Source organism: Kalmanozyma brasiliensis (genome assembly GCF_000497045.1).
Source record: "Kalmanozyma brasiliensis GHG001 unplaced genomic scaffold PSEUBRA_SCAF21, whole genome shotgun sequence".
Taxonomy (NCBI): Eukaryota; Fungi; Basidiomycota; class Ustilaginomycetes; order Ustilaginales; genus Kalmanozyma; species Kalmanozyma brasiliensis.
Genome location: NW_015961961.1, coordinates 376,208 through 400,292, shown reverse-complemented (window position 1 = coordinate 400,292; position 24,085 = coordinate 376,208). Strand labels below are relative to the sequence as shown.

The 24,085-nt window shown below is 57.9% G+C and overlaps 11 protein-coding genes across 11 annotated transcripts; 6 read left to right on the top strand and 5 right to left on the bottom strand.

Moving 5' to 3' along the window:
- Nucleotides 1–657: 657 nt before the first annotated feature.
- PSEUBRA_003397 (Pseudouridine synthase I, TruA, alpha/beta domain protein) lies at nt 658–2,394 on the top strand (the record flags this gene model as incomplete). Its single annotated transcript, XM_016436552.1, has 1 exon — nt 658–2,394. One exon carries the CDS (start codon nt 658–660, stop codon nt 2,392–2,394), a length of 1,737 nt encoding a protein of 578 aa, XP_016292215.1.
- A 686-nt stretch (nt 2,395–3,080) lies between these two features.
- Nucleotides 3,081–4,427, top strand: PSEUBRA_003396 (uncharacterized protein; the record flags this gene model as incomplete). The annotated part of the gene is made up of 1 exon (XM_016436562.2): nt 3,081–4,427. One exon carries the CDS (start codon nt 3,081–3,083, stop codon nt 4,425–4,427), a length of 1,347 nt encoding a protein of 448 aa, XP_016292214.2.
- A 237-nt stretch (nt 4,428–4,664) lies between these two features.
- Nucleotides 4,665–6,425, bottom strand: PSEUBRA_003395 (Plus-3; the record flags this gene model as incomplete). The annotated part of the gene is made up of 1 exon (XM_016436511.1): nt 4,665–6,425. The coding sequence occupies one exon, from the start codon at nt 6,423–6,425 to the stop codon at nt 4,665–4,667; it is 1,761 nt and encodes a 586-aa protein (XP_016292213.1).
- Nucleotides 6,426–7,332: 907 nt separating this feature from the next.
- Nucleotides 7,333–8,187, top strand: PSEUBRA_003394 (uncharacterized protein; the record flags this gene model as incomplete). The annotated part of the gene is made up of 1 exon (XM_016436566.1): nt 7,333–8,187. The coding sequence occupies one exon, from the start codon at nt 7,333–7,335 to the stop codon at nt 8,185–8,187; it is 855 nt and encodes a 284-aa protein (XP_016292212.1).
- Nucleotides 8,188–8,643: 456 nt separating this feature from the next.
- PSEUBRA_003393 (Peptidase C19, ubiquitin carboxyl-terminal hydrolase) lies at nt 8,644–12,174 on the bottom strand (the record flags this gene model as incomplete). The annotated part of the gene is made up of 1 exon (XM_016436505.1): nt 8,644–12,174. The coding sequence occupies one exon, from the start codon at nt 12,172–12,174 to the stop codon at nt 8,644–8,646; it is 3,531 nt and encodes a 1,176-aa protein (XP_016292211.1).
- Nucleotides 12,175–12,758: 584 nt separating this feature from the next.
- Nucleotides 12,759–14,333, bottom strand: PSEUBRA_003392 (Aldehyde dehydrogenase; the record flags this gene model as incomplete). Its single annotated transcript, XM_016436481.1, has 1 exon — nt 12,759–14,333. One exon carries the CDS (start codon nt 14,331–14,333, stop codon nt 12,759–12,761), a length of 1,575 nt encoding a protein of 524 aa, XP_016292210.1.
- A 1,012-nt stretch (nt 14,334–15,345) lies between these two features.
- Nucleotides 15,346–16,230, top strand: PSEUBRA_003391 (Polysaccharide deacetylase; the record flags this gene model as incomplete). The annotated part of the gene is made up of 1 exon (XM_016436491.1): nt 15,346–16,230. One exon carries the CDS (start codon nt 15,346–15,348, stop codon nt 16,228–16,230), a length of 885 nt encoding a protein of 294 aa, XP_016292209.1.
- A 560-nt stretch (nt 16,231–16,790) lies between these two features.
- Nucleotides 16,791–17,699, bottom strand: PSEUBRA_003390 (Phox homologous domain protein; the record flags this gene model as incomplete). The annotated part of the gene is made up of 1 exon (XM_016436477.1): nt 16,791–17,699. One exon carries the CDS (start codon nt 17,697–17,699, stop codon nt 16,791–16,793), a length of 909 nt encoding a protein of 302 aa, XP_016292208.1.
- A 394-nt stretch (nt 17,700–18,093) lies between these two features.
- Nucleotides 18,094–19,070, top strand: PSEUBRA_003389 (uncharacterized protein; the record flags this gene model as incomplete). The annotated part of the gene is made up of 2 exons (XM_059465036.1): nt 18,094–18,174; nt 18,252–19,070. The coding sequence occupies 2 exons, from the start codon at nt 18,094–18,096 to the stop codon at nt 19,068–19,070; spliced, it is 900 nt and encodes a 299-aa protein (XP_059321396.1).
- A 435-nt stretch (nt 19,071–19,505) lies between these two features.
- Nucleotides 19,506–20,693, bottom strand: PSEUBRA_003388 (Actin-related protein; the record flags this gene model as incomplete). Its single annotated transcript, XM_016436480.1, has 1 exon — nt 19,506–20,693. The coding sequence occupies one exon, from the start codon at nt 20,691–20,693 to the stop codon at nt 19,506–19,508; it is 1,188 nt and encodes a 395-aa protein (XP_016292207.1).
- Nucleotides 20,694–21,274: 581 nt separating this feature from the next.
- PSEUBRA_003387 (Conserved oligomeric Golgi complex, subunit 3) lies at nt 21,275–24,073 on the top strand (the record flags this gene model as incomplete). Its single annotated transcript, XM_016436495.1, has 1 exon — nt 21,275–24,073. One exon carries the CDS (start codon nt 21,275–21,277, stop codon nt 24,071–24,073), a length of 2,799 nt encoding a protein of 932 aa, XP_016292206.1.
- Nucleotides 24,074–24,085: the final 12 nt, after the last annotated feature.

Genomic DNA, 24,085 nt, shown 5'->3' with positions numbered 1-24,085 from the left:
GAGCGCGAACCTGCGCACTTGGCGAGCTTAAGACCGTTCCTGGTATCACTGTTTGTATGAGTGTACGAGGCTGAAGTGGTAGTCGGTGAACGAGGTGATCTCAGGAAGGGCGATGTGTGTTGGTCGTGTGATTGTGATTGAAGAGAGAGGGAGCGAGCTGAGCCAGTCGGCTTCTTCCTGCGCACTTTCAAAATCTTCTTTCTCGCAAAGCGCCGTTTCTTCTCGCTTCTCTCTCCGCGCACATCGGGAGCTGTAACTGTGGATCGCCGATGTACAATCTCACACTTACGCCTTTTTCCCGGCCCTTCGGCGAATTTGAGAAGAAAAAGTGAGAAGCAACACAGACTCAGCGGAAGGTTGCTGCTTGCAACTTTCACCTTCACCACCTACGCCAACGACGACCACTGACAGCTTGCAATTGCGCTGTGAACACTCGTCAAGATCCGTCCTTTCATTTGGTCATCGCTCGCGTTAGTGCGCACAGCAGTAGCAGCTCCACCAAGCCGCTCCTTTCACGTCTCACTCTCGGTACCTTCTCGCCCGTCAGCCTACGACTGGTTCATCGCTCTCGGCATCGGCAAAGGTCAACGAGTGCCCGTACAGCGAACCGTTCTCTACTCGGACTCACTCGACGAAAAGCTCGCCAAGATCAAAAGCATGACAGAGCGACTGGAACAGGAAGTGGTTGCAGCCGCGGCTGGCACGGACGAAATTCGTTCACAAAAGCGACAGCTCGACCCCGAGTCCACCACCACTGGCGCCGCCCCGGTCACAAACGAGGACGTTGTCACAGATGAAGCAGGCGCCAAACGCGCGCGTTTTGACGACAGCGTCACTCGCAACAAGGACGGCAAGAAGAAGTGGGAGCGAAGAGACCGTCGTGGAACCGGTCGCTCTGAGGAGAATACCGCCTCGGATCCTTCCTCCTCCAGCTCCTCCGCGGACCGCCTCCCCAAACGCAAGGTCGCCGTCAAGTTCGGCTACTGCGGCATCGGCTACTCTGGTCTTCAGATCAACCCAGGCGTCAAGACCATCGAGGGCGACATCTTCGAAGCTTTCTGCACTGCCGGTGCAGTTTCGGCAGACAATGCCGTCAACCCCAACAAGGTTGGTCTTCAACGTGCAGCTCGTACCGACCGCGGCGTGCATGCTGCGGGCAACCTACTTAGCTTGAAGCTCATCTTGCAGCCAGAGGGCTTGAAGGAGGGAGAAACACTCGTCGACAAGGTCAACAGCTTGCTACCTGAGTTCATCAGGATATGGGGGATCACTCGCGTGCAGAACGGCTTCAACGCGCGGCAGAGTTGTGACAGCAGGATGTACGAGTACCTCCTACCCACCTACGTCTTCATCCCGCCCAAGCCAGGAAGCACCATGCACGACATGCTCCTCCGCATGCGCACCGAAGAGCTTGCCAAGGAGGGCTCAGATGGCAAGTCGAAGCTGGACGACATTGTCGAGCACCCCTTCTGGGCCGAGCAGGGCACCTCGCACGACTTTTCCACCGACATTGCTGCCAAGAAGAAGTATCGCCTGCCTCCAGCAGCGCTCCAGCGCATTCGCAGCATCTTCGCCCACTACTCTGGCTCGCACAACTTCCACAACTTTACCGTCGGCAAGGAGTTCCGCGATCGCTCGTGCCACCGCTTCATGAAGCAGCTCACCATCTCGGACCCCAAGATGATCCAGGACGCCGAGTGGGTGAGCATCAAGTTCCACGGTCAGAGCTTCATGCTGCATCAGATTCGCAAAATGATCGGCCTGCTGGTTTTGGTAGGCAGGACAGGCGCTGGAGAGGGGTTGGTGGACGAGTGCTTCGGTCCTGCGCGCGTGCATATCCCCAAAGCACCAGGTCTGGGCCTGCTTTTGGAGCGTCCCATCTTTGATGCCTACAACACGAGGATCCGCAACAACAACGACAAGATCTCGAGGCTCATGCGCAAAAAGTCGCAATCCAAGTCAGAGGCAGAGACGGAAGCGCCGCCCACCGAGTCGAAATCGGACCAGTCGGAAGCGGGCAAAGCCTCGTCGCTGCAAGATGAGCTGCGCGAGTTCATCTCGTACAACTCGCATACGTCGGCGATGGAGACGTTCAAGCAGCAGTGGATCTACGACCGCATCATCGCCACCGAGCACGAGACCAACGAGTTTGGCAAGTGGTTGAACTACCTCGATGTCTTCCAGGGTCCCGACTTTGAGTTCTTGAACCCCAAAGGCGTGATTCCCCCGGAAGCGATCGTGAAGGTCGGCGAGTTTCACAGGGATCAGTTGCGCAGGAAGAAGGAGGCCCAAGACAAGGATGCTGCCGGAGAGAATGGCGCGGAAGACGAAGAGGAGGAGGACAGCGAGGCGTACGGCATGAAGGGTGCACAGCTCGATGAGTACGAGGGATGATCGCATATTCACACGCATGAAGACTTGAAGGCTCATGTCACACTATCTGCGTTGCCATGACGCTCCCGCAACATCGATGTAACTCTTATCTCTTTACCGTCGATGTCTTTGCATATGCATCTGCACGGCGCACGGCTGAGCAGCGTCCCTTTGTTTGTGCGTCTTTACGCGTCGCAAAAGCGCAAATTGCATATCGGCCGCGACCAGATCGCGCGCTGCTGCCCTCCGCTCTGTTCCGCATCACGCTGCGCCGGCTTCATTTTTCCGACAACAAGCTCGGTCACGCCACCGCTCGCTCTACTCTACAATCTCATCATCGAATGTTCTCCCACTTTCTGTGACAAGTGTGACATGTTGATAGGATTTGCAGGAAGTGTGATTAGGGAAATGAAGGGGTGATGCAGGTGGGCCGTTGCGTGCATGGCCCCATTGTCTTGGAGGCTCATCCGACCATGATTGGACGCTTTCGAGGTGAAGAAGCGGCTTGTGAGCAAGCACGGATCCCTTTTGTCTCCTTAAGTCAATTCGAGATGCTCAGCAAGTGCGTGCCAAAGTCTAAACTCCTCAAAGGGGCGTCATCGGCAAAGTATATAAACAAGACCCGAGGCAATTCTTCCCTTCTCTCCCGACCATATCGAAGATTCAGCCTGCCCGTTCTCTACCGTGGTCTGAGGCAGCAGACCAACATGTCGAACTACGCATTCTCCGTGGACGACTGGCCACTCAAGGATGAGAATGGAAACCTCATCAGTTACAAACCCGATGTTTCCAGCCCGCCGCTACAGCGAGGAGTTCTCCGCGCATCCTCAAGGGAAGCACCTGCGGTCCCATGGTACAGGCTGGTGGAACAATTCGATCCCAATCACACGAGACTCAACTTCGTTGGCTTTCATGTGCCACACACGATCGATGCCAGCGGATTCGACAAGGTGCGTGACAGTCTTCGTACTCTTTTTCAGATCGCCTTTCCGTTCACAGAGGAGCCGCGCATCAGAATGAATCACGGCAATTCACGTGGCAAGAAGGGAACCTATGTCGGCTTCGATACACCCAGCACCAACGTGCGTTCTGGCGACATAGTAGCTGCTGCTGCTACGTACGAATGGAAGGCAGACGGTCATCTGCTTGGAAAACCTTGGTACGTAGGCATTCCGACCAACGAACTGCTCCTACCGGTCCAGTTCCTCGGAGTGCCCGAGGCTTGCAAAGAGCGCTTCATCGACGCCTTGCCGGAATACCTCACAACGGAGCTCGATCCATACGAGGCCCTCCAGATCGTCGACATATGGGAGTCGCAGTCGCGACGGTCGCAAGAGTCACCTTGGACTTTTGACGGCAGGGTCCTTGCCCTCGTCGCGGTCACCGACACTGACCCCGACCCCTCGATCACGTGTGTTAATCACATCGCCAGCAACTGGCCTGGGTGGTTCCATTTCGAGGACGAGTGTCTTATCAAGCTCCAGTACCCCAGCCGCTTCAAGTTCTGCGAGTTTTGCCTGCACACCGCTCAAGATCTATCCGGTCCCAATCAACGTCACACGGACAAAGCCTGTATCAAGATCACATGCGGCGTTTGCGGCCACATTGGCCACAATAGCGCCGAGGGCAAGCCGGACCCAGACGGGGAGAACAAGAAGGCCTGCGAACAGGGAAAGAAGAGAAGGAACGAGGAAAGAGAGGAAGCTCGCAAGAGACAGAGGATTGAAAACGAGAAAAGAGCAGCTGAGGAGGAAGCTGCCAGGAAGGCAGCCGAAGAGGAGGAGGCCAGGAAGAAGGCTGAAGAGGAAGGAACAGCCAAGACGGCCGACGACGCTGCCGGCGCCTCGTCTGCGGACACGACGCCAACAGGCGCAGAGGTCGAGAAAGACGTCGAGGGTAACGACGAGGACGAGGTCCAAGAGAAGGGTGCCGAAGGGGCGACCGAAGCGGCCACGGAGAAGGGCCAGGACGCTGCCAGCAAGGACAACGCCGCCGGGCCTGAGGGAGAAGGCGACGACAACGAGGCCGAGGTCAAGGTCGAAGAATCGCTGTAAGCATTCAATCCCTCATCGACCTATCGACAATCACGTTGTGACTCGTCAACACAAGGTCTTCCTCAACCCCCTCAAACAGCTCGACGGCGAGCTGCTTCACTCCACCACTCTCTCCTGGCCCGCACAAAGCGGCATTACATGTCAAGTCTCGTCTTCTTCAATCAAATGTAAATTGCCGTAAGATTTATGCATGTGTAGACTCGAGTGCATCCTAGTTCGTATCCATCCGCGATCCGCTCAAAAGTCGCCCAGATCGACCTCGACCAGCGTGGCGTAGTTCTTGACCGCGACGAAGCCGTTGCCCATGCCGGTGTGACCCACCTTCTCGTTCGTCAGCTGCACGCCGCCGTCCGCCTCCCCGTCCTTGACCTCACCCTGCTGAGCCTGACGTTCCTCCCGCTGCTGTTGCGCTTTGGCAGCTTGGAAGGCGGCGAGCTTGTTGTTCCTCGCCTTCCTCTCCACGTCCGACTGCTTGCTCCTATCCAGGGCACGGTTGCGCTCGTTCACCGCGGCGAGTCGCGCCTCCAGGCTCTGAGGCTGGACATCCCCGCCTGCTGCCGTAGGTGTTGCGACACCCGGCGTGTTGAGCCCTCCACGAGGACCATCGACGCTCTTGCCCATCACACTCTCCGCTTCGGTCCTCAATCGCTTTTTGGTCTCCAGAATCCCCTTGATGTCCGCCTCGGTCAGTGGGCTGGTGAAGAACTTCTCCAGCTCATCCGCCTTCCTCCCCACCCTCCCCTTGCCAGGCAAGTTGCCCTTGGCCTTGACAAAGGCGATCCACCTCTCGCGCTCCGACTCGCTGAACTCGCCACGACTCAGCATGTTGATCTTGGCCTGGTGCTCCTCTCCATCGTGCTCGAACGTGAGGTAGACGTTGCACCACTTGCCCGAACGGTCGTCGGAAAGGTCGTAGAACTTGCCGGGTGCCTCGTGAACGTCGGTGATCTGATGGATGCGGTAGACGGTTTCGGTGCGACCCGGGTTGGACGTCGAGGGACGCGTGCCCCAGTTGTAGCGGATAAAGCCGCCGATGAGCGCTTCGCGGAAGCGTGGGGCGTAGAGACGCGACTCGACGTTGTCGCGCGTGATGCGGGCTGCGTTAAGATCCGCCAAGGTCGGTGGGTCGGAGGAGTCGCGCGACGACGAGAGGTCCGGTTTGGATGGACGCGAGCGACGTGGGTAGTCGTCCTCGTCCGAATAGTCAGAGTAGGACACTTCGTCGTCGGACGAGGCGTACCCTCGACGACGCGATTTGGATGGGGCGGCGGCAGCGTCGTCGTCCGAGTCGAGGCCGGCGGTGCGCGACACGCCAGCCGCTTTCTGCTGTCGCTTCTTGCGCAGTTCCGAGAGCTTGGCGGATTTGGCGTCGGTCTGACCGGGTAGCTTCTTCTTCCTGCTCTTGGCCGCTGTTGCTGCACCGCCGTAGGCAAAGTCGGAATCGCCATCGGCATCCTCCTCTTCGTCCTCGTCGTCATCCTCGCTCTGCTCACTCAGGTCCGAGTCTGCTCCCTTCCTACCGCCTCGACCGCCCCGGACGACACGCTTCTTGGAGACAGCTTTCTTAGTCGCACCAGCTGCCGCCTTCTGCGCCCTCACGAGCGCCGCGAGCTCGGACTTCTGCCTGCGCGTGTTGATCTCGTCTCTACGCCTGGCCAGGATGTCTTCGCGCTCCAACTCGTTCATCGCCATCAGCTGCTCCATGTCCCTTGCCGACTTGTAGATGCCATGGTACGGATACGGATCGCCTCGCTCGTCTGCTGAGGATCCAGCGGCATCATCGTCGGAGCCTGGAGCATCTGCGTCCGACCCTGAGGCGGACTCATCGAGCAGATCCAGTCGACGCTTCTTGGCGAGCGAGGAGGATGTGGATGGTTTGGAGTCGCGTTTCGAGCCTGTTCGGACGCGGTCGCCTTCATCATCGGAGCTAAGGTCGATCTGTCGAGCAGAGCCGCCTGCGAGCTCGAGCAGCTCGTCGTCTAGTCCTCCGCCTGCCATGGTTGCGTGCGGTGGTGTGCGATGTAGGGAAGAGGCGCTGTATCTGAGCGCAGATGAGCCCTGATTGATACGACGTGTCTAGTGATGGTGTTGATAGCAACGTGAAAGACTGCGCCGAACTGTCGAGAGGTGGATGGTGGAAGTTGGCACAGAAGCAAGCGAAGTCGACCGAACTGCATGCAAAGGTGCGATCGCAACACCTGGAAGAAAGAGGGGTCCTAGAGCCCGGTTTTATCGCGCGAAATCTATTTTCGGGGAAGCGAGCGTTGTTAGAGCCCAGCTTCTTGCTTCGAGCTAAAAAAAATCACACACCGCGAGCTGTCAAACGTCAAGCTTGGCCTGCCTGGGCGATGGGCAACTGCGCATGAGGGTCGCTCTCGCCGTCGATCGGTGTTTGTCACGCTCGCGAGAGTCGCGGGACAGGGCAAAGCGAGCTGAGGGCCGCAATACAATCCTGGAAGAAGCCGGATGTCCTCAACGGCGAAGCGGAGTGGGTTGCGATGTGAGAGCGATCCGACATGAAGCTGGCGGTGCAACAATAGAATGATGTGTTGGCTTGATGAAAAGCTTGCGCCCCGCTTCACTGCGCGTTGTCCTCGCTCGTGCTTCGATTCCTCCTTTGCGCTGCTCTTGAGATCTCATTTGGTATTACTTTTGCTCGGTCAACACTTGCGCATGAGGTGATGCAGTCAGAATGCATCGCACAAGAAAGCTTCTTGGAGATCTCTGCGCAGTCACAACTTCGAATGACGACTGAGTTTGCTCCTCAGAGCGCAGCTCAGGAAGGCTGTGCATCGTATGAGAGCTTGAGCAGCGCGATTTCTTGTTCCTCTCGTCCACTTACTACTTTCTAGCTACTTCGAGCGCTCCTTCCTCCCGGACGCCAGACCGAGGCACAATCGCCAAAATGACCGGACTAGGAGAGACCATGGCTCATTCCGAGGGCACGGTTATCCAGTACGATGACCCACATCCAGCTGGCCGGGACCGCCGAGGCGTACTCATCCGCAGCTTGGGCAACGCACCAGCCGTTGGATGGAAGCAGCTCATGTCCATGTTCCACACCGTCTGGTTTGCTCTCAACCCCAATGTCATTCGGTACCGCATGTCGCCTGCATTGAAGCCGCAACAGTGGAAGTACGTGCAGGTGCAGCTCGAGACGGCCTTCTGTGCCGCCTTCCCAGGCAAGAAGCTGCCGCGGGTACATCTGTTCGAGAACCAGCAAGGCTATCGGCACATCGACATCGAGACGCCATACGACAACGTCCATGCGGATGACATCGTCCAGGCTGCGCTCGAGCAGGGGTGGAAGGTGGGCAAAATCCCCATTGGTCTTCCTTTGTGTGTCGGTCTCCCGACCAGCGATCTGCTTTTCCCCGTCAAGCTCGACAACATCCCGCTCAACCACGTCGACGAATTTATCACCTCGCTGCCATCCTTCTTCGCTCAGTTCAACGATGCCTCGATCTCGCTCCGCATCGTCGACGTGTGGCAGATGGAGGGATCTGTCTCGATGAAGGCCAGTGACGAGCCGATCTGGCTCTACGCCCAGTCGCTTGTGGTTCTTGTCGAATTCACCGCCCCCCTCCCAGGCAGTGGACGCTTCTACGACCTGGTCCACTACTGGCCCGCTTGGGTCCTTTGGCGTAACAAAGTCAACGTCCACCTCTTCTTCCCGGGCAAGTTCGAGTCTGCCAATTCTGCAAGTGGGCGGCGCAGCAGCTTGACGAGCGTCATCTGCTTGCCGAATGCCCACGATTGATCTGTGCCAGATGCGGCGCCAAAGGCCGCTTCGATTCCCAATGCAAGATCCTCGGCCCCTTTAGTCAGAATCGTCGTGTTCAACCGCAGGAATACGTTCAACGCAGAATTGGGAAGGAGCAAAAGTTGGGCGCCGCGCAAAAGGTTGGCTGCTCCTACGGCCGTGGCTAGTCGTGGGACTCTGCTGACAAGGCCAAGCAAGACGTCGTCGTCGCGACTCAATCTTTCGCCGATCCACACGCAAACAATGGCCCCAAAGGGGATGCAAAGGACGACAGGGACAATGAAGCGCAGGCGGAGGAGCAAGAGTTCCAGGACGTTCCCGGCTCTTTCCCCGCGCTGTTGCAGAGCCTCGTCGAAGAGATTCGCACTTTCCAGTCAGAAGCTGCGTAGACCACACATCACACTCTTTGGTCCCTTCCCGTGCGAATAAATCATCATTGCATCGACCCACCTACTAATTCGGCTTCCGTCTGAACCACAAAACGTACGGCGAGTTGGTGTGCAGCTGTCTATCATCCCCCCTCGCAATCCGGCTGTCGTCGCAGTACCACCACTCCTTGTTGCTCCTGACCGTCGCAGTGTAGTGACCCGTGTTCAGGCTGCCAAAGTGGTGCGTGACCGCGTACAAATCGTACAGGTACGGTGGGGTTTGGGAGATGCTCTGTTGGACGCCCATCTTTGCGCTTGTCCCTGGGGGTAGGGGAGGGGGCATGTAGTTGGTCAAATCGAGCGATGTGTTGGTGGGGAAGGTGACGGTGGTATCGATCTTATCCGTAAACGGGCCTTTGAAGCTGAACCGCTTGAGGTGGATGAGAAGGATCTGGGGCAATCGCGAGATGGAGAGCTGCTTCGTCGCTTTCCTCGGCTTCTTGCACCGAGGACAATTCCACATATCCCCCTTGTCCAGCACTTCAGTCTTGACAAAGGCGTCGAGGCATGCGCCGAGCGATACCTTGCTCACCCCGCGCCCGTGCTCCACCGGCAACGACAGATACGTATACGCCTCGTACGTCGTGCTCGTCTTGCTACACGTGAGGCAGGTGAGCTTGTTCCGGAACTGTCCTTGGAACCAGTCGACGACGAGACTGTCATTTCGCATGCGGTAGATGCTCCATTCTTTGACCGATGCGATCTGCTGCGGCAGCGTCTCCAGCTCGTGTTCGCGCTCCGGTGTCATCTCGATCGCTGGTGGTCGCGTGGTGACGTAGTTGAGGTCCTCGTGCATGCCATCGAGCAGAATCGCGAGAAACTCCTGCGAATCGTGCTGGTCGTAGCCTCGGAAGCTGGGCGCGAATTTCGCCATGGCCTCCCTAAACGTGACCGGTGAGACGAACGCGTACTTCTCGCCCCACATCACATGCACGAGCCCGGCAAGCGCCGTCGCCAGCTGCCCCTGCGTTCCCAAGGGGTTCGTCCGGTTGATCGCCGATTTGTACGAGCCGTCCAGCAGGAATCGAGCCAGCGGGATGGTCGCGGAGAGACACTGCAATGTCGAGTTCATGTAGCACGAATTGCCGAGGTTCTTGAGACCAGTGAGACCGATCTTGATCTCGTCGGCGCTGCGGCCGTTGGTCGGGCTGGCGTACATGCGAGAGGTTTGTGTGCTGAGATGGCCTGCGTAGCCGGGCGCCATGACTTGCTTTTTGGATGGATCGTTGCCGCCAGCGGAGCCGGTGCCGGGAATGGGAGGTCCGGAGGCGGCGGAGGGCGAGCGATCGCGTGAGCCGATGGTAGCTGCTGTCGGTGTCGCAGTCGAGGCAGCCGTAGGCGGAGGCTGTGGTGCAGGCATGCCGTAGGCAGAGACGGCGCCGGCGACCGAATTTGGCTTGAGTTGCGGGTAGTCGAAGTTCGTGGTCGAATTGGAGCGCGATGATGGCGGACGATAGGCTGCTGCAGGTGGGAACGAGGGTGCGCCTTGGTATGCTCGAGCGGGAAGCGAGGGACCCCCGAACCCGCCGTCGATGGAGCCGGCTGCGAAGGGAGAGCTCGCGCCGTTCATGGCTCGACTCGGGTAGACGCCGCCGGGCTGCATGCCTGTCCTCGGTGCCATGGGTGGGGACGCAGGCGCAGAGGAGGGCGGATGCGGCGAAGAGGCGCCGGTCCCGTCAGCAAAGACCTGATGCTGCCGCCTGGCGCGCTTGAGCTCCTGCTCTCGCGCCTGTTCTGCCGTCAATTGCCCTGCTCCATTCGCGCCACTGCGGAGGACACACTTCTCGCCAAGCTTCTGCGCCCATCTTTCGAACCCTCCGACCAGCAAAACGGGCTGATGCGCCAACGTCTTTGTGAATTCGTTCTCGTAGATGGCCCTGATGAGAACGTCCATCCTCGCCTGCGCCGTCGGATCCTGAGGGATGTTGTCCGACGAGGAGCTTCCACGGAGAGCACGAAGGTTGCGGTCATAGAGCACCACCAGGTCGAAGCGGTTGCGCGACGCGAAAGCTGCCTGCTCTTCAGAAGAGGAGAGGAGCAGCTTGTCCTCGATGTCTGCTGAGCTCATGCCCTCACGCAAGGTGATGGGCTCGATACAGACAGCCTTGGCGCCGGAGATACGACCCGCCTCGAACTCGGCTCGACTGCGCACATCGAGCAGCAGCACGTTGAGCCCGACCTTCTTGCCAATCTTGCGCTGACCTTGTGCATCGGTGAACTCTTGGAAGCCAGGGTTGAGATAGGAAAAGAGCTCTTCGACCGATATGTGGTTCTTCATGGGCAGAGCTGGTTTGGCGCCGACCATGAGCGAGCGAGGGATCGCCGTTGGGTCCAAGGAAGCAGCGCCTGCGGAAGCCGAGTTGCGGTTGGATGCTGATGGTTGATGTCCTGCCGAGCTGTTCGAGTAGCGCGAGCTCTGCGACGGTAAGCTGAAGCGATGCGAGTCCTGATTTGGCAGTCCGTCGATCTGACGCTGCCGTGGTGGTGGTTGCGGTTGTGCTGAGGGTGCTGGTTGTGAGCTGGGATCGAAAGGCTCAGGAACGTCGCGTGCCAAGGCGAACTCGCGAGCGACATCGGTGGAGCTGGTGGATGGAGGCGCAGGCAGTGGACGCTTCGCCTTGCCAACAGGGTGCGTCGGTGGTGCCGGAAAGCCGGCAGAGTCGCTGTCAGCCTGATGCGGCGAGTTGCTCTCGAACTGATCGATGGTCGGATAGGATGAGTTGAACTCGGACGCCGTCGGAATGTCAGGAAAGCTGGGGCCGCCGTTCGACGTATCTGGCAAGGCCTGTCTCAGGTCATGCGTGGAGAAGGCACCATCGCTGGAAGAATCTTCGGCAAGAGCTTCGAGACGAGCAGCGACGTCACCAGACCGTTGACTATCAGAACGATTGCGAAGTTCTGCTGGATCATGAGCAGCCGAGTTGCGAAGGGCTTGGAGACGATCTGCTAGCGAGCTTCCGGTACGTCTGCCTGTCGCGTGATGGTCGATGGGCTCCGCATCTGTGCCATGCGCGGAGTGGTCCTCATCCGAATCAGCGCCAGAGGTCATGGTAGCACCAGCAGCCGAGTGGTTGGAGACCTCGCTGCGGAGAGCCGAATCGCCTGGCGGTTGAGCTTCCCGTTGGCGCAGCGCATTTTGAGCTTGTTCCGCTGCAGCTTCTGCATGAGCCTTGGCATTGCGTTCTTCTCTGACGGCAAGCTGAGATTCGAGGCGTTTTGTGCGGTCGATGAAAGCGGGAGCCTGCTTCATGAGCTCGTTGTATGCCTGGTAGACGGAACCTCGCGCCTTTGCTATCCTCGGCCAGTCATCGTGCTTGGCAATGAAGGCAGCGACATTGGCAGCTTTGAGGTAGTTGACAAAGGCGACCTCGATCTGGTCCTGTGCGTCGGCGGCTCTGGCCTTGTCGAGCAATGCATTTGCAGCACCGATATAGGTTTTGACGCTGAAGCTCGAGTCAAGTTTGGGTTGCGCTTGCTTGCGAAGGTTGAGTGGGTGGTTGGCGGAGAGGAAGCTGGTGCCGGCAGCGCCGTTGCTAGTGCCCACCGCGGCGGGCATGATTGCGGTAGTAGCACAGCCAGACGGCGTGAGAAGTGGTGAATGGAAGCGATCCGGTGCCTAGGAGGTCGCGAGGTAAGACTGAGGATCGTCACCGAGCTGAATCCGCTATCTAAGTGCGACAATGGCTGAGCGACGAATTTACTGTCCGTCGGCGACGTCGAGAGTGGTGGATGCAGGGACAGTCGAGAAAGACGAACTGGGGAATCGCTGGTGATGCATGTGCCGCTATGACGGATGTCCGGAACACGGAAGGTGATTGTAGGGAGGAAGAAGAAGAAGGCGATGCCAAAATGTGATGTGATAGGAGTGTGGGTGTGAGTGAGTAGATTGAGCCATGGCCTCGGATCGCGTCTGTGCTGTGCAGCGATTCAGAAGGCTGAGCTGTGCGGTGCTGTGCTGTGCGATGCGAGCGTCTGCGGGGTGCAACCACTCCAAAGTGGAGTTTTGAGAAGCAATTTCACGCACAAAATTCCCAGGCTTCGAGCATCGCAGAAAGGGGCTCTCAAGGGGGCGACTCAGCTCACACCATCTCTGACTCGAATAGGTATACATTTCCAAACATGGTATCAACATACAGAACATCACAATTTGGCCTTGATCGCACTGGAGTTGGAAGGCTGCAGCGCCTTGCCTTGGCCCTTGAACCATCCAGGCTTGGCCGGGTTGGTCTCGACCCACTCGTGCCTCGTCTCGATGTACTCGTCCAGCCCTTTGCTGCCCAGCTCTCTCCCGTTGCCGCTCATGCCGAAGCCGCCCCATTCGGCCGCAGGCGTGTATGAGCCGTACGTGTTGACCCACACCGTGCCGTGTCGTAGACGCTTGGCAATCCTTTGTGCTCGCTCCACGTTGCCCGACTGCACGCCGCCGGCCAGACCGTACTTGGTGTCGTTGGCGAGGTAGATCGCGTGCTCCTCATCGCCGTCTTTGAATCGTTCTACGGTGAGAATGGGACCGAAAGTCTCTTCTTGGACGATGCGCATGTCGCGGTGGCAGTGGTCGAACACGGTCGGGCAGAAGAAGAAGCCTTTCGCCAGTTCGGGATGCTGCTTGGGATCGGGACGAGACCCTCCCACGAGCAGCTTGGCTCCTTCTGAGACGCCCAGCTGAACGAACGCTTCCACCTTCGAGAGATGCGCTGCAGACACGAGGGGACCGGTCTCCGATGCGGGATCCATGCCGTTGCCCATGTGAATGCGCTTGGCACGCTCCACCACGCCGGCGACCAGCTTGTCTGCGATCGACTCTTCCACGATCAGTCTCGCTCCAGATGAGCAGACCTGGCCCGAGTGCAGGAACACGGCTGTTACCACCGTGTCGATGGCCCATTCCAGATCGCAGTCGGCAAACACCACGTTAGGGTTCTTGCCACCCAGCTCGACCGTGCATCGCTTGACGGTCGCCGCGCACGAAGAGATGATTCGACGGCCCGTGTCCAGGCCACCGGTGAATGAAACGAGGTCGACGTCGGGGTGCTCGGTGAGGGTGGGACCCACAGATGCACCTCCCGCCGTGAGCAGCTGTACTGACCCTATAGGTGCGCCAGCCTCGATCAGCAGCTTGACAAAGTGCACTGTCGAAAGCGGCGTCACCTCGGACGGCTTGATGATGACAGCGTTGCCCGTTGCCAGAGCCGGTGCTACCTTCCAGCAGATCTGCAGGAGTGGATAGTTCCAAGGTGCGATCAGCACGCAGACGCCCACAGGGACGTGCGATGTGGTGCTCTCTACCGAATCAGGGATCACGTCCGACTTGATCTTCTTGGGCTCGTCCAGCTTCTTGGCTTCCTCGGCGTAGAAGCGAAACACGTTGGTGACGTCGTCGACATCCACCTTGCTCTCTTCGAGCGTCTTGCCCGTGTCCTTGGTCTCGATCTCGGCAATGACATCCTTGTCTCGTTGCAACAGATCGGCTACCCTGGTGAGCAGCGATGTACGCTCAGTGCACGTCTGATGTGGCCAAGACGAAGTGCGGAAGAATTTGACTGCAGAGTTGATAGCCGCGAGCGCATCGTCGCTACCGGCTTCGTCGATCACAGTGATCGTGGAGCTGTCGTATGGATTGATGATCGGTCGTGTGTGTCCGGCCTTGGCGTGCGTCCACTTGCCGTCGATGTAGAGCGTTGGCTCAGGCGCCGGTGTTTTCGAAGTGGATGCCATGCTGCTGAGGTGGGATGCGATGGCGGCGGGATCGATTCTGCTTGCTGTTGACACGAAGCGGCGATTCGTTCGAAATGCGAGGCCGAAAGAAGGACCTCGATACGGAAGCTGTGACTGGTGTACAAAGCAACGAAGATGAGAATCAGCATGTCTCGTTCGTCGCGATTCGCTGCACCTTGAGCTAGCCAACGTCGACTCGAAGCAAGGGGTTCAGAGTCTGGTTAATCTATACTCCGCACAGTGTGAGGCTGATGACCTCCTAAGTGTTGGATTGTTCACATGATTTAGAATGGTCCTCATCATTTGGATGGAGTTGCTTCGAGTCGAGTCGTCGGTGTTCTGGTGTTGACGAAGAGGTCTACCTACTTTGAAGTTTGTCGGCGCAAAGATGGCAGGCGCGGAGGAAGAGATCGCTCGAAGGAGGCTTCTTGATGTCCGAATGGGGAGAATCGACATGTATGAGCTTGTACCTTCGAAACCGCCTGGACTATATAGGTTGGTCGTCCGGAACGAGAGGGAGGAGAGATGAAGCGCGGCACGTCGTGGAATGATGGGAAGGTTGCTCGAGTCCAAGGGTCTCTCTTGCGGCATTGAAAGCGACCAAATTTCTTTGCGCTCTGCACGCACAGATCATGTGTGTCGCGGCCCAATTCGCTTTCGGCCGTGGCTTCTTCAAGGATGTTACATCGTCATTTTCCGTGGGTGAAGTCCGGCGACCTGGCCGGCCTCCACCATGGCACGGCTATCCAACCTTGGCTCGCTTTTGTCCTACCTGCCATGCGCTCAAGCCATCCCATGATCCAAGCAGTGCGGGGTAATGCGATGAGAGAAGGAGCCTCCCATGTTCGACCCGAAGATAGAAGCATCGAGGCCGAATTGAGTCACGCTTCCAGTGTGGGGAAAGTCGCCGAGAGTCTGTGCGTTGTTGGAAGTGCTTATCTTTTTGAGCTAGCTCGAGTATCAGACGCTCTTCCCTTCTGGCGTCCATCTCTGCACACTTGATCCACTCAACATGCCTCGCGTTCTTGTATCCTACGGCGTCGACATCGATGCAGTCGCCGGCTGGCTCGGCTCCTACGGCGGAGAAGATTCCGTCTCGGACGTCTCTCGCGGCATCTTTGCCGCGGAAGTGGGCGTCCCTCGCATGCTCAAGATGTTCCACAAGAAGAACATCAAGGCGACCTGGTTCATCCCTGGCCATACACTCGAGTCTTTTCCGAACGAGTGCAGAGCCATCGTCGATGCGGGCCACGAGGTTGGTCTGCACGGCTACACCCACGAGAATCCCAACGCCATGACTCTTGAGCAGCAACGCGACATCCTAGCAAAGACCTTCAAGCTGCTCACCGACTTTGTGGGCAAGCCACCAACCGGCAGCGTCGCTCCGTGGTGGGAGACCTCGGAGGAGAACGCAGATCTGCTGCTCGAGTACGGCATCGAGTACGACCACAGCATGCACCATCACGATAGTCAGTGCTACTGGCTCAGGACCGGGGACCAATGGACCAAAATCGATTATAAGGCCAAGGCAGAGACCTGGATGAAGCCGCTGGTGCGTGGAAAGACGACAGGACTCGTGGAGATCCCGGCGAACTGGTACGTTGATGACATCCCCCCGATGATGTTCATTAAGACTTCGCAGACGAGTCATGGTTACGTGAACCCGAGGGATATTGAGGACATGTGGAAGGAGATGTTCACTTGGCTTTACGAGAACGAGGGCGATTTTGTCTTCCCTATCACGGTTCATCCGGACGTTTCGGGTCGCCCGCAGGTGCTTGCGATGCACGAACGCTTCATCGACTGGATTAACACCCACGAGGGCGTGCAGTGGTGCACCTTCGACGAGATGAACAAGGATTTCCGAAGCCGCAATAAGGCGCCTGTCGACGCCTGAAACTTATCATTCTGTGCCTGTAGGCGAGTTCACGAAACGTAGCTGTGATCTGATCGCACTCCGGACTGTTCGTGGAGGCTGGACATCCTCGTCGTCACAGCGAAGTCCATCGCGGGACTGGGCTATGAAAAGATACAAGAAGAAAACGACCCGTTTCGAATCGCATTCCGTCGTCATCGGTTGAGACGGTGTGCGAAGTTCAAATGAGCAGACTCAGTACTAATGCGGCAGTCCGTCAGCCAAGCAAGCGCTACCTTCCAATGGCGACGACGAGGTCGCTGTGAGTCCGTGCCGTACAGACAAGCGCATTCGCTTTGTCGTCAGCGACGATGAGGAGGGTGGCTCGAAGTGTCATTCACAGCTCATCGGGGAAGGTTGCAATGCCGGCTCAGCAAGTGATGTTGATTGTGGACCAAGCTGGTATGCACGAGCAGCTCACGAAACGTAGTCACTCCTTGATCGACACGCAGTCGAGCCATCAACCTGTGCTCGGTGGTTCAGGCTTCAACCGAACTCGTAAGCGGGTATACGTTGTTGTGATTGATCTTACGTTACCAGCTTCAGAACTTTCGCCCGATGCCCACCTTGCGCTTGGCCTTCCCTCCGTCAAAATGATCCATCTTCTGATCCGCCTTGCTGAGCTTAGCCTGCGTGCCTTCCACCTCGGAGTCCAGTTGACTCAGCAACTCGGTCTGCTCGCCGAGCTCTTGGTTGATCGCTTCGCCCATCTGCCGTTGTCTACGTAGAATCGCGGCGAGGTTGAGCAGCTGTTCGTCCTGTTGGTCCATGGCGTCTGTCTGGGACTGGAAGAGCTGGGTGTTGTTGAGCGGGCGAGTCGAATCCGTCTCTTCTGCTGGTGGTCTGGGCGCGGCTGGTGCTGGTGCGCCGAGTGTCCTTGTACCTGGAGGCAGGGCGCCTGGCATGCTCCCCGGTGTGCGCTGTGCAGCTGTGACCCGTGGCACTCGTGGTGATGCTGTCGAGGACGACGCGGTCGCTGTGACCATCCGAATGCTCATCGGCCACTCGATAAACATCTTGAACGCCTCGGATTCTCGCCATCCCGCATCCTCGTCCATCACGATCGCCTTGAGATACGTTTCCAACGACTGCATCCGCTCCTTCAGCCACACCTCGTCGTCGAAGCCGTCTCCAGACTGATCACCAGATGCGAAGGAGAGGAAGCCGGAGAAAGTCTTCTTCCATTCTCGTGCGCGTTCCCTCGGTGGGAGCGTGCGAGGTGGGGGTCTACCCGCTCCGCCTGGCTCTCCACTGCCAGTAGCGGCAGGACCGTTGGGAGATGCAGCAAGGTTCTTGTCGAGTCGAACGAACTCGGAGTAGCGTCGATAGACCGTCCATGAGCGAACTGGGAGCTGAATCACGACGGCATAGACAATGTAGGACGAGGCGGTGCCAGAGCGAGACTCGTAGCGAGGTATCGAGATGCCTTGGAGAGGCTGTGCTTGCGCCATGGTTGCGTTACAGGGCTGGTAGTGCGGCAGATGTGATGCTGATCTGCGATGGCGAAAGTCAAGGGCAACGCTGGCCTAGTAGTGCCTCGCAGAGTAGTGGCCCAATGTTGTTCAAGGATGAGATGACGGCGGATGATGACGGCGTGAAGGGTGGTGGTCAGGGTCCAAGTGCTTGCCGATGATGATGCTTGTATTAATAATATTTGTTAAGATGCAGGGGCAAGGGGTGAAATGCGGATGTCGGATGCTGCGCTGCTGAACCCTGGCCGCTTGCTCGAGGAAAAAAGTTTCGACTGCTGCTTGCTCGACACCTTCCGTCATAGCAGCGAATCTCGTCTCGTTCGGCCCATCGTGCTCGCAAAGAATCGACTCAAATCTTTAGCACGCACACACAATGGCGCCAGCAAAGCGAAAGGCCGGCAGCTCGTCGGCGGCTCCTCGACGACGACGTCAAAGGAAGACCAGGACTCTCGGCGTTTCTTCAGACGACGATTCCTCCTCCTCCTCCTCCTCCTCCTCCTCCTCCTCCTCCTCCTCTTCTTCATCGTCTAGCGACAGNCCTCCTCCTCCTCCTCCTCCTCCTCCTCCTCTTCTTCATCGTCTAGCGACAGCGAATTCGAAGTCGAAGCACAGCGACCGAAGCAGTCGATCATCAGCGTGCGTCGGCGCCGCGAGTCGTCGGCGTCATCTTCGTCTTCATCGTCGTCTTCGTCAGGCAGCTCCTCCTCCTCTTCATCATCATCTTCGTCCTCATCTTCGTCCTCGTCATCTTCGTCCTCATCGTCGTCCTCATCGTCGTCCGACTCTGATCGATCAGTAGCACGTCAGCGCACCTCAAAGCGTCGCAGCGCAGCCGAAGCCGCCGAATTGCCCGGTCCAGGTAGCAAAAAGAAACACGTCTTCCGCCTAACGCCCGAGCCAGATCCGAATGCGCCTCGCGCGAAACGACTCGACAAGGAGAGCCGCACGCAAAGAGCCATTCTCGAATCGCTCCAACCAGCGACACCGACGCTTCCTCCGCACTTGCAGCGCATTGTCGACATCAAGAACTCTCCGCTTTCGGCGAAAAATTCCGCGCACAATACCGACAAGACTGCATCACAGCAAACCCAGGCGCAGAAGGAGCGTCGTCAACAGGCGTTCCGCTCGTTGTGGCTCAGAGCGGTTGCAGACGAGTTTGGCGGCGAGCTGGATGCGATTCGAACGCGCGAACCCACGCTAGGCGCCGATGGCGGTACGAGGCTTCCGCTTTTCATCGATGCACTGGCAGCCGGTTCCGAGCTGTTCACTTCCAAATCGACTCCGAGCACCAACGCTGGAACCATCGACGAAATGGCGCTGGCGACCAGATCCACTCCAACGAAAAAGTAGCACCATTCGCACTCATCCAGTCGCATCGGCTGTTCGCATCCGTCGTCATGAAACAACAATTCTGCAGCAAGGCGACTCACACAATCGAGAGAGAGCCCGGAACCACAACAAAATGAGCTGGCGGCCCGCTCTGAATCAATTGAGATAGACGTCCGCGACCAAGGCGGGCCATTTCTCAACCAACAGTCGGCGGCATTGTCAAGATCAAGGTTGAACAGGCACCGACAAAGGGCTCGCTTGGCTGAAAAGGCCCAAATCCAGCCACGTCTCTGCAGAGCCTGTATCGACCTTTGGAGCCACACTGTCATGCCCATTTGGGCGCTGTCATACGATCAACCTCACAGTCACAATCACATCCACGCTCCCATCTCTTGATCCGATTCATCATTGTGTATTGCAGCAGTGACAGGGTCAAGCATGTAGATGCAATGACGCCTAAGAATGACGTCCGAGTCGGTCGAGACACGCCTTGCCCTGCTCGTACCACTCTGCACGCGAGATCCAGAAGCTCTCCCTGTTCTTCATGATGTCCGCCAGCACGGCGCCTCCCAAGAAGACCATGTGCTTTCTCCTAGGTGGGTCTTCGATGCGAATCTTGAAGTTCTTCAACCTCGAGCCATCACCGTTGAGCACTCGGGTGAGATAGAGCTGCTTCATCTCCTTCTCCAGTCGACTTGGCAGACCGGGATACATCGACGAACCACCGGATAGCACAATGTGCTTGTACAGCTCCGAACGAGTATCAACGGCAGCGGACTGGATGGTGTTGAAGAGGAGTTCAGCGACACCCGCTTGTTCGACATCGACCAAGTGGGGCTGGAACATGCATTCGGGCGCCTCGAAGCGCTCGGATCCGACCTTGATGACTCGTCCATCTGGCAGCGTGTACGACTCGACCAGTGTGGTGGTCTCCTCGGCGAGCTTCTTGTCAAGGTCGAGGTCGTAACTGACGTAGCAGAGCTTCTCCTTGATCTGACGCACCGTGTCGAAATCGGCAGTACGGTTGAAGGCATAGCCGCGCATGAGAAGGAGCTTGATGAGGTAGCGCGTGACATCACGACCGGCCACATCGAGACGCTTGGTGAGATGTGGAAGCGCAAAGCCTTCGAAGACGGGGACGACGTGGGTGACACCGTCACCCGAGTCGACCACGACACCGGTCTGCAAGCCCTGAGCGTAGAGCGTCAGGACGGCCTGGATGGCCACGTAAACACCGTCAAATCCGTACTCCTCAAACATGATCTGGCACATCTCCTCGCGGTTCTTCTTGGGGTTCATGGGAGGTTCGGTGAGCAGAATCTTGCGCCCTTGTGGGTCGATGCGGAGCTTCTCGTCGAAGGTGTAGTTCCAAACGTGACGCATGTCGCCAAAGTCCTTTACGATACCATGTTCCATAGGCTGGTTGATCTGCAGATAGTTGCGGAGCTCCTCTGCTTCTGTGCCGACCATGATGTCTTTGATCTGGGTGCCAGTATTGCTCGAGATATCATTGCGCTCTTCGGAACGGAGGATGGGACGACCAACGATAGATGGGAAGACGTGCTCGGGAAAGTTGGAGCCGGCGTAGCCGACCTTGACGAAACCGGTACCATTGTCGACGACGACGGGTCTTTGATCCGCCATGGTGGGAGTTGCTCTATGTCGGTGAAGCCCAGGGCAGTCGAGACGCTTGTCCTTGATTTGTGAGTCGTTCAAGTCGATCCAATCGAGCGTTTCTGCCTGTGAGAACTGGCCTTGCTAGCAATAGCTCGAATTTGCGTGATGCGACGGCGAATGAGGCTAACTTGCAGCCGACCACACTAGGATGAGGGAATAGGGCGTGGATGCGGATGGTGGATGGCTGAGAAGGAATCGTCAATCACGCACGGCCAATTCGATTTGGCAGGGTCAGCCGATTCGAGTTGGACGGCAGCACGCGGCGATGCGGAGAGGGCACACCTTTTCTGAGGTTGGAATTGGCGATATTCCACTTGGCAACTCCACACGCCCTCTGGCTGGGCTGTGCGAAGCCGCCTGGATGGCCTGTGCTTGTCATTGCCGGCATGTCAGGCTTAGTCATGACCAAGTGAGAAGAACATAACACTCACACACTCAGGGTCCACCTCGACACCAATCACGCTTCCATCCTCCTCCCAGCGATCTCCATCTGGGCTCGACTCAGCCGAAGGGGCAGCCTGCACAGCTGAGCGACGGAAGAAGCAAACATGTACGCTCCTTCGATCGCCCAGGCGGCGCAGCCACCATCCATGGCGAGCTCGTCAGCAAGACCGTTGCAGCTTGACCAATGGGCAAACACAAAGGCACCTCTCACTTCCTCACAACGCGCCTCCGTCAATCGTCTCGCAGAATGGCTTCATCGCAACTCGTCCGATTTCAAGCCTCAGAATGACCAACAGCGCCAAGTTCCACCATCTCAGCCAGGCAATGGCTCCAGCGGACCACCGGCCGCAGCCGATCCGACCGACATCGATGACACCGCACCGATAAGCACTCTTGACCTCACAAGCACCAAAGGCAGCGAGGCAGTCTCGCTTCCAGAAGCTGGAGTCCCACTAGCCTCGGCGCAGAGCTTCCTTGCTTGGTACACGCAGCTTTCCGACTCGATCACATCCTCCACGCAGACCTCGCATCGCCAAGCATTGCAGCGCATCTCGGACACCACTTCCACCGCAGACAACCTCTTGGCTCAGCTCGAGGCGTGCCAGGTCAATGTATCAGAGCTCCGTGCAGGCACCGCCTTCGTTCAAGACTCGTCGAGAGGCATCCGCGAACAGGCGCAATCACTCCTCGACTCACAGACCCACCTCGACACCCTCGCAGAAGAGATCGCCTCTCGCCTCTCTTTCTTTACCTTGCTTCCCTATGCTACCAACATGCTCAGCTCCCCCGACTCGACCATCGTCTACTCTCAGTCCTTTCTCGATCTCATGGACCAGCTCGAGATGGCGCTCCTCTTCCTGCAACAAGAGCCCGCAGCATCCTACCACGATGCTGCTCTCTACCGTATGCGGTATGCGCAGTGCGTCACCAGGGCAGCCACCCTTGCAAAGCTGGCGGTGGTGCGCGAGTTTAGAGCAGAGTCAGAATGCACAGCAGACAAGCTGAAACAGCTAGATTCCAGTCGTAATTCAGACGGTACCAGTGCAGCGACGGCTGCAGAAGCTGGCTTGGACGCCAAAGGAAAGGGCCGCGAAGTCACACACGACTCAGCCATCGGTCTTTCCGAATCTGCGATTCCCACGGAGACGGCCGAGGCCCTGTTCGGCGGTGCAGAACATCAAGTCGCAAAGCTTCGTCCGCTCATCTTTGAGCTGCAGAGACGCGCGAGCAATGCAGCTTCCTCCTCCTCCGCCAACGCATCTACATCAGCAGAATACGAGTCCCTTCTGCAGGAATGCAGGGCCGCCTGGTTTCAATACCGTCGTCCTCTACTCTCACGAACGCTCGCACAGGGCGTCACCGAGATCGAGGCACAACCCACCAGCTCGCAGGCAGGTGGCGAGACCTCGCATCCGGTCGTTCAATTCGCTCGCTCCGGCACTCACCTTGTTCGATTCGTCTTGCAGAGGGAGCACGACCTCTACCAGCAGTTTTTCGGCGGCGACCCGTCTCTCCCAGCTTCTACTCCCGAGCAAGAATCCGATCCGGCCCTGGCAGCGTACCTGTCCGAAATCGCAGAAACGTTCACAGCTCGACTGCGTCCGAGATTGTTCAAGGAGGAGAATCTCGTGGTGCTGTCTCAGACCTCTGCCGTCGTCTCTGACACGGTCCTCGCCGATGAACGCAAGACACCGTGGGTGCGGAGCTTGCAGCCAGTTGTCAACGAGGCTCAATCGCGTCTCATTGCCCGAGCACAAGTCGTCATATCGTCCGACATCGCGAGCTTCACCGCACGCGAAGAGCGCGGCGACCTCGAGTTTCCGGAGCGTATCAGAACGTACAAAGCATCACTCGCTAGCCTCGGCACTGAAACAGTGACGACGACATCGACAGCCACTGTCGTCAAGGGGTCACACCGCCGCGGCAAGTCGGGCGCTGGTCTGCTCGATGCAGCCCTCCCAACATCACATGCAGCTTCCACTTCCAAGACGCAGCAGGAAAAGGTGGAGCTTTTCACGCTCCCCGCTGCCTTGCTGTCGACCTACTATGCGCCAATCGAGTACATGCTCGAGTTGCTCTTCAATCTGCAGGCTCGTGTACCAGCGAGCGCGTTCCGCCGCATTGCCATTGCAGCCGTCGAAGCATGCCTCGCCAGCGTCAGCACCGGGTCGCAGGCCTTGGTGAAGCGCACAAAGGGGGACAGCCTGGAACGCGAGGACGGATGGCTATTCGAAATTCGTCAGCTCGAGATTCTGCGAGAGACGGTCGTCTCCGCGGATCTCGTGCTCAAGCAAGCGTACGAGCAGCAGAACGCTGGAGGTGATGTTGCGGCCGATGGAAAGGGTCGGGCCCGTTCCGATTCCCAGCTGAATGCTGGAACGACAGCAGCGCTCGTCGATCTCTCCTCGCTCATCGCCGCCATCAATTCGCTCTGGACCAACACAGGTCGCCTCTTCTATCCGACGACTAATGTTGACGCGGCCGAAGCCGACAGCCTGACATCGACACAACTCGATATGGAGCCATGCACCTCCAACGTTGCATTCAAGCTCCAAACGCTGGTCGAACAGGTCTCCAAGCTGTGGGCCGACTCGATCATCCTTCCGTTGCGCGTCTACATCGACCAGAGCGCAGCTGAAGCAAACGCAGCCAAGTTCACGAGCACCTACCAAGCGTTCGAGACGTGCATCGAGAGCATCACCCCCGAAAAGGCAGGCAAGGTGACGCTCTGGGTGGAGGACCGGGAGGTGCAGAGGCTCATCGTCGCTGGTGTCGTAGCGAAGGTGACTCAGGCGTATGCGACCTTCATTGAGATGAAGCCGGCTGACGCTGGTGAAGTCAATGCGGTCGATAGAACGACAGAGAGAGTGAGGGGCGAGTGGGGCAAGGTGCTGTCGCTGTGATGACAGGCTTGA